At 39.2% G+C, this 8,372-nt stretch overlaps 1 protein-coding gene across 1 annotated transcript in view; it reads right to left on the bottom strand.

The window, feature by feature from the left end:
* Nucleotides 1–5,676: 5,676 nt before the first annotated feature.
* The window catches only part of LOC108572855 (sex peptide receptor-like), a 15,572-nt gene continuing 12,876 nt past the window's right edge, over nt 5,677–8,372 (bottom strand). The window contains exons 2-4 of the mRNA XM_017935174.1: nt 6,949–7,057; nt 6,408–6,583; nt 5,677–6,085 (exon numbers count right to left, since the gene is read on the bottom strand). Coding sequence (XP_017790663.1) covers nt 5,677–6,085; nt 6,408–6,583; nt 6,949–7,057 — 694 coding nt within the window. The remainder of the gene's footprint in view (nt 6,086–6,407; nt 6,584–6,948; nt 7,058–8,372) is intronic.

The raw sequence follows: 8,372 nt of genomic DNA, 5'->3' as shown, positions 1-8,372 counted from the left end.
AGCGGGGAGATTACTTGTTGGAGTCAAAAATCGGAAAGTTTCTTTGTCGACTACCTGCCACGTTCAACATTTTAATATACATACCTACTATATTAATGTTTCTCCGTGAATTTTCTATGGAGAATAATTCAGAGATTTTCACTTTCTACACTAACGTAGACTTGTTCAAGTTTCTTCCTATTCTTCTTTCTTATTTATTATAGACACCTTGTCCCTTATCCTTGCTCGTTCAACATCCGCCACGTGTCAAGGAGAGCCAGTTTTCTCATTTAAGTTTCGTTGGATGACCGCGACACATTAGCTTGTACATTCCCATTGGGTGTTGTTTGAAAAGTGTCAAGGATTAGCAGAGGGTTACAGTAGAAGGCTAGACGAAACGGGAGTGTATCGAAGAGATGATATTCACTTCGTTTCGTTCACGGATTATTGGAAGTCTCTCTATTAAATTCTACTTGGCTTCTTTGTTCGTGATACCTTTCAGTTGAAGTGTAATCCAGAAACAAGTGTATCAGAGAAGCAATTAAATCGTGTTTCCTTGGCAAATTGCCTTCAGGCGGGACCGCAGTCGTTTCAGTTTTCTCTGAACGATATATCAACGAGTTTGCATAGTTCAGCGGGCCACAAGCTTGTACGTCTTGATTAAAAGTTTGGTACAACTTCTTTCTCGAGTTAGTTACTACTACCTACACGCTACTCGCCTAATTCATAGTGTAACGGTTAAAGTTGCGCGTTTCGAATGTGACGCGCGCTTATCTACGTTCATCTTGAAAAACGGAGACACTTGAAAAAGGTGGAATTTTTTGCGTTTCGAATGTCACAGAAGAGAACAAATAGTGAAACCCTTGGAATATTTCGCTCGTTCGAATATTACCTTTCCAAGAGGAAAAGGGAGGGAAGAATGGAAAGTAGCCCTTTGGATCTTTGATCGCGCTGTTACGGGGAATTTTATGAGCGTTCGAGCATATTTATAACAAATTTCTATCTCATCTATGTGTTCGTGCGTATATATATGTGCCTGTGTGTATGCATGTCTGTCTATTCAACTGAAAATCAAAGGAGAGAGCCGATCGGCATTTGAAATTTCCATCAAGCGTGTTTAACCGTGAAAACACTTTAGCCTCCTGAAAAATTTACGCCAAAGTCTCTGTCGAGAAAAGCAGCTTATACAATACCTTCAAAACTTGAGTTATAACGTGAATACACTTTTCCACAGAACCGATGTTTGCTAAATACACTTACCTTGACGTTCAATATCGTGCGTTCTAGAGAATCAATTTAGAAACGAGATCTGAACGATTATACAATAATTGACGAATAACGAGGTGCTTGAATAATTGAAGCGAATTAACGGAGAACCTCTTGATCGAAGCTTTTGAGGCAATAAACGTTATACCAATTTAAACGAAAACCTTCCACGAAATTGAACGGTACTCTTATCAATTATACATATCATTTACTAATTCATACGTTTCGTCATTATGTATATCATTCGTATTCTTTCCAGAACTGGCAAATTTCGTGATCCACGAAATTTTCTTCTGAAAGAAACTCGGCGTCGATTGAAAGCATCCACGGACAGGTCAGAGGAGTAAGAGTTTAAACTTCGTCCACGTGGAGGGAGGAGAGTACTCAAGTATCCGATAGGTTCCAGGAAAGATAATTAATTTGAAGCATCTTGTAGGAAGAGACGATGGCACGCGAAAGGTTCGTGAAGATTCAATTAGAAGAGGCAACGTCGATGCATCGCAACGAGAGACGAGGAGCAATAAATTTAACGGCACAAACGTGCTTTCAGTTTTGATACACGCGTGAGGAATAACAAGATGCTGGTTGTTTTGCTGAGAAACAAAGATCTCGATGACGGGTGGAACGACAAGTTTTCAGTTACCTTTCGCGCGTTCACCCGCTCCATTGTCGATTGTCAAATGCTTTAATAGAGTTTCAAACTTGAAGAACTTCGCGTGCAGAGAATCTCGAGAGCACATTGCAGCAGCACAATAAGCGACAATTAACGCGTCCTTCGGATCTTAACGAAGCTAGCTTAGGTCCACGAAAGTAATTGGACATCGCTTTATCCCAAAATGTCTCGATTGATAATTCGAAAAATCTAGGCTGCGAAAGCTTGAAAAGTCTCATTATATTCAAAGAGGTTTGCGTATACGCGAGAGTTTGTATGTCATTCATGGCTGATCGAACAAGGTAAACAGGATAACGGAAAGAAAAAATCCCCTGGGAACTGTGAGTAAAATGGGAAGTGAACCGTGACTACCTCTATCTCTGGATAACAATATGTTCGATCGAACCAGCAATTTTATCTCCGTTTTCTTGGATAGGACAAACGAGAGTCTTGGAAAGTATAGTCTTTTGGGAAACGTACTAGATGGTACTTCGCGTTACGTGGTACTGTTACGCATCTTTCTAATTGTAATAGAAAATATGTTGTGTAATAGGTACGTTTTCCTGGAAGCTTTGGCGAACTTACGATGCGCATCATCCTGTGGAAATATTGTTTCGAGAATTTCCAAGAAACTTCCATTTGAACCGATTTAATTCCTTGGAAATATTTCAAACGTAGATTTCCTTCATACGAGGAAAAAATGATCTCGTACCGTTTGAGTTTGTCGAATGATAAACTAGAATTTATTCCCGGTCGGGAATTTCAGATTTTTCGAAGCGCCTCTTCGATCGATGCACACACCGCTGGAATAAAAATATCAACGAACAGGTTGATCCATTTTTGAAACAATCTCCGAAAATATTAGCCGGTGAAATACGGCGGTATAGAATAAAAATATCAACGAAAACAGGTTGATCCATTCTTGAAACAATCTCCGAGAATATTAGCTGATGAAAGACGGTGTAGAAGAGAGACAAGGGTACAAAAGAAGCTGTTAGCAAATTCAGCGGAGTATCGCTCAGGCAGAAGAGGAGGAGCGATTTCGACGGAAGAAATTGATTTCCGATGGACGTACGGTGAAAGTGAAATTACCCGTGGCAAGTCTTCACTTTTACGAGGAACCAGCCTGCATATTCATAAGGGAGAGAGAGAGAGAGACAGAGGAGAATCGTGGAGAAAGGTCGTGGAACGGATATCGATCATTTACATAATTGTATAACCACGTCCGCACGGATGTAACGCGGTTTCTGCCACCGTTTTAATTATGTCGCGGCTGTATTCCTGGTCGTACGCAATAGCCAGCATGCTAAATCGATTTAATGCTCCAATTATTTTACGGCAATTAGCCAGAGAACCGCTCGTTGCGATTTCACGAACATTCGAACGATCTTGACCCGGTTTAGTAGCCGATTACCTCAACTCCTTCATTTCTTCACTCTTGATTACGATCGATAGCGATCATTTCCACTATAATATAATCGTTGTTTGATTTAATTACTCTCAGAGCAGAAGAGAGAGAGAGAGAAGGAGAGAGATTGTGAAAGATAGGAATCATACGATGATGTGAATTTATTTTATATTTCTCCTCGACCCAAATATCGAACAGGGTTTTTTTTTTAACGCGCTTGTTTCAATGGACTTTTCTAAAGGCAAACGTTTCAAAGTGGAAACTGTGGGTAAAGAGTTGGAAACAGGAGGACCCACGGCGGTAACTGTATTTAAAGAGCAGGTGAAACAGTTTGGGAGAATTTTAGAGGAAAATTGTGTTGCTGTTTTCTTGCTGCTCCTAGATCTCGTATCTCGTGTTATCCTTATTATATATGCTACGGTATAATTGGAATTGAAAAACATTGGAAAAAACTGGTTTTAATAAGTGCAGAAACAGTTTATTCTGTTACTCTATCATATAAATAATTTGTTGTTACCATATATAATATATAAGGGATGGAGATTTGACTGGGCTCAATAGCCAAAAATCCATCGTATATTTTTTCTTCGTTTTCATATAAAATAATACAAGAACAAATATTTGACATCTAATGTTTTCGCGTATATACAGGTCCGCTTGTAGTACAGTATTTCACTAGACAGCTATGTGTATTATTCTTTGCGCTGCATTAATCATTCTAATTGATATAAGTTTTAGCACGTAGTCGTTCTATCGTTTGTTACGTTTCGCAGCTTGTTCGCGATAGTCTTTCGTTGTCAGGTATGTTTAATATCGCTGTCTGCTGAACGGATAGGACAGTCGTCGTTTCCTTTCCGGTCGACGTTATGATGCATAATTTATTAGACGTTCGATGCGCAGTATCGGCAAAATTTGCCTTACAAATATTGTACTGGTACAACTAACTCCTAATGAAAACAGAGATCACGTTGGAAACGAATTACTCGAAATTATTGAATCGAAAGGTAAATCGCAACGATAGAGAAGGATAAATAAACGTCGATAGATCCCGTTCCGCGTTTTAAAACCGTTCCTTCCTTCCACTAATTTCATATAATTGCGCATGCAAATATTGGCCTATATAATTTTCACGTTACGCAGTTATACGCATTATTAATGCTATTATGTGAAACAACGCTCGAGGAAATACAAATAGTCAACGAACGATTCAGGTGTACGTGCTTAAGATGTACAAATGAAATCGTTCCCGACTATATACGTTCAAACTTCGATTAAATTCAAGCGCGGATTAGGCTTTCCTACGGTTCATTAGGTGTAAGTTTAACGTCAGATCGAGTTCTCCTCGTTTCAACAGACCTGCTATTTGCAGCAACAGTCTTGAAACTTACATCGAAAGCTCAATCGATTCTAAGCTTCCCGAGCGTCTGGCGTTTGTCCCTGGTGAAACAACAAATTTCGCCGTTTGTTCCACCATTCGGAGCCAGTTTCTCGATTTATTGGCGCGCCACTGTTACCCTCTTAAATGCTTCAAACTTTCCCTTCTCTATAAATTGTACAACGACGATATTTTATTTGCACATCATTCTTCGATTTTCATAAAAAAAGAAAGGGTCAATCAGATCTTGTTTATTTCGAGGAACGCGGCTCCGTTGGAAACGTAAGATGATTAATATCAAGGTTTTCTTCTCATCGCTTAAATACTACTTATCCTCCTTATGTATGTTTAAGAAAAGTTACGCAATTAGCTTCGACAATCATTCATCTGTCAATTAATAAGATTGTGTTAAAAAACAGCATGCCCGTTTATCTTACACAGTGTAAGTACGATGGAATTTAACCGTTTGAGTGCCAAGGAGGCGCGGTCGCGCTTCTCGTATTCGACATCGAGTAGTTCCACTGCGTTGGGCCACGAAGTGTAAATTTTATTCTATTTTTTATAATCTGTCTATTTTTTTTATAAAGAATTGAACAAAAATCCAAACAATTTTTCCTTTTTTTCGTGTTATTTCCAAACAGTCGTAATCAATGAAAATGTGGAAAGCAAAATTTTCGGAATTTTTCGACGTCAAATGAAAAAAGCGTAATCGCGCCGCGTGGCACTTAAACGGTTAATAATCAAATTGCGTTATGAACACCGCCCAGAGCCATTACGTGGCTCATTATACTCAAGACAAAATTGATCCTCCAATCACTCTGTTACATTATGTAATGTGTCACCTTACCAGGTTTTATCGTTCATCGATTCTTTCGTAACAAATTCGATTTTTCACGAAGGAAATTAACGGATAAAGAACAAGACGACGCTTCGAGCTATTGCTGAAGAACGTTCGTTCTTCTAAAGACGCGTAGTCTCTAGACCCTTCAGCCTGCATCATACGTAAGTGCTCTGCACGTCGGTTTGTTGCGTGGCTGGCTGCCATTTCTTCATGATCCTCGGCTTGAACAGCTGGCCAAAAGTTGTACGGAACTGTCTGGACATGGAACAGTATAGGATGAAGTTGATGGCGCCGTTCAACAGGGCCAGGATGTCCATCACCTCGCCGAAATTGTGATAACAGTTGCGGAAGAAACAGTCGCCAAGAACGCCGGATAAAAGACCTAGGATACCCTGAGGGATCTCCGTGACAAGGAACAACAGTAACACGGCCACGAGCATCTTCGTCGTTCTGTCAGCTCTTTTCTCCGATTTACTCGGCCGCCTTGGGACCATACCATTGCCCATTGATGTTGTGCTCTTGCACTGATTGTAGTTTTTCAAGGCCTGCTTCCTACTCTTTGCTCTGAAACACGATTGAATTCGATGTGGATTTTGTGGGTATAAAAGCGTTGGGATAAACGCTCGAAGGAGTAAAATAATTTCGATCAGGTAAATGATTCTGAACTTTTGACCTACAATATATCTTCTAATGGATCCTCTTACAAGTTAGATACAGTAGCTGTGGGTATTACGGTGCATGTATAGAATGACGTTGATGTAACGAGAGCAATTTAGTCTAGGAAGTGAGAAGTGGTGGTAATTAGGCCAGGTAATGTAAAGTTTCTAAGGAAGAATACCCGATCAATGAATTTCAATTTCTTTTGATATAGAGTTACTTGAATTACCTGTAAAGAGCCTTTATTAGCCAGCAGCTAATTACAGTGAGAATGACGCACGGTAGGAGTTTTACGACCACCCCTAGCACCCAGAAATTCAGCTGGTAGAAGAAGTCCTTGTGCTGTGAGTCGACGATGTACGCGATCTCCATGGTGCCATTTTCGTTTAGTGTCTGTTCCCTTATCTAATCATTAGGGGGTTTCAAAAATATAGTTACATTCAGGGTGTTCGGTAAATGGTGGGGAAAATTTTAAGGGGTTTTAATTCTACAAGTCAAAATAAAACGAAAATGCATTTGAGATTTCATTTTTTAATTATAAATAGTTAAAAAATTGAAATTACAGTTGTACTACTGCTACACATCGGTGTATAAAGGTTTGCCAGGTCTCAGGGGCATTTTATCAAATTTTTTATCTGCTTTTATCTAAAAAATGAAGTCTCAAACGTAATTTCGTTATTCTTGATTTTCGTCTTTTTTTGGCTTGTAGAGTCACCTCTTAAAACACAGAGAGTGAAAGTTATTCTTTATCGAAGACTGCATGCACTTACTCCGAATACGAGATAACTAGGGGCACATGCAACAATTGGCACCAAAACGCTGCTCCACAGCGCCGTCCTGCAACGTGCAGTCGTGCACCAGGCATTGTATTGCGGAAACCTGTGATAACAAAAGAATACCAACGTTTCATATTAACTTTTTCATATTGAAAAAGTTGCACTTTTATTCTCGTGACAAACATTCTTTTTCCTACGAATTTTCAGCATTGCTTTTCAAGAAAAACCAGCACACCAAGAGGTGAATAATCAAACAGCGTAACTCAAATGTGAATATATGAATGTATGATCTCAGATGAGCGGGAGATTTTATTTGTTCATACAAGTTTCATAAACTTCCAGTCGACTGCAGCAGACGCGTTCATATCATGATGGAAAAAATTTCCCCGAAAAATTGGAACAGCGAATATAAATTGGTTGAGCAGAGAGAGGCTAGGTTAAACTTTAATTTTCGCCTCGTCTACAACGCACGTAAAACAAAAGCGAATACAATATTGCTCGAAACTTTATCGTACTTTTCATTTAAATCGAAAAACAATTAATGCAATTGCATTTCGTTTAAATACTCCCATTCAACTACTAATTTTTGTTAAAACGTCCCCGTTGATTGATCTCCGTCTTTTCTATGCGAATTGAAATCTACCGTGAATATTACGTAATCGATCTTTTCAACGCAAAAGATCGCATAGAAATGAAACTGGGAAAACAGTATGCATATTCAGAGAAGACGACTGTTTGCAAAAGTAGTTAAACGTTAGTTAACAATTGAGCAGAGGGTTTCAACGAACAACTGATAGCTAATACTCTGCTGGGACTTCAAGATTCCGATAGTACGGGATTTCTGATTATTCTACTGTCTCTCTAGTTTCGAGATACTCAATCGAGAGGTTGTTCAGCCAATTGAACGTATTGGTGTTGAAATGTCGTTCTACACGATCTTTGAGGTTAGGAAGCTTAGTAGAAGTAAAACGTCAGGAACTTGGTAACGAAAATTAACAAGACAGGTCATGAAGAATTCGGTTAATTAGCTTTTACTAGAAATACCAATTGTACGTTTAATACAGAGAAAAAGAATCTTTTCCACGATCGTGAAAGCCGTTTAACTAAAACAAATCACTTCTCCAAGTTTAATTCTACACCATTGAAGTCAGAGCTCGCGAGAAAAATGAAGCAGCCGTGAAATATGGTTCTCGAGGCGTGCAGCCGATACAACTTAATCAAACGAATGGAATCGATATTTTCTCGAAATTTTCCGTATCATGTCGCTCTCTTGGTTACCACCAGTTTCTCTCTCTATGAATCTCACCTGAATCGATCTACGATCGATAAGAACGTACATACATACTGTTCTGTGCGCAGATTAAAAAAAAAAAATTGGTCCACGATTGCAGCAGAGATACACACGACACGTTTCTCCT

This window comes from Habropoda laboriosa, unplaced genomic scaffold (assembly GCF_001263275.1).
Source record: "Habropoda laboriosa isolate 0110345459 unplaced genomic scaffold, ASM126327v1 scaffold102, whole genome shotgun sequence".
NCBI classification, from domain to species: Eukaryota; Metazoa; Arthropoda; class Insecta; order Hymenoptera; family Apidae; genus Habropoda; species Habropoda laboriosa.
The sequence above is the reverse complement of the archived record's forward strand: the minus strand, read 5'-3'. Positions and strand labels throughout refer to the sequence as shown.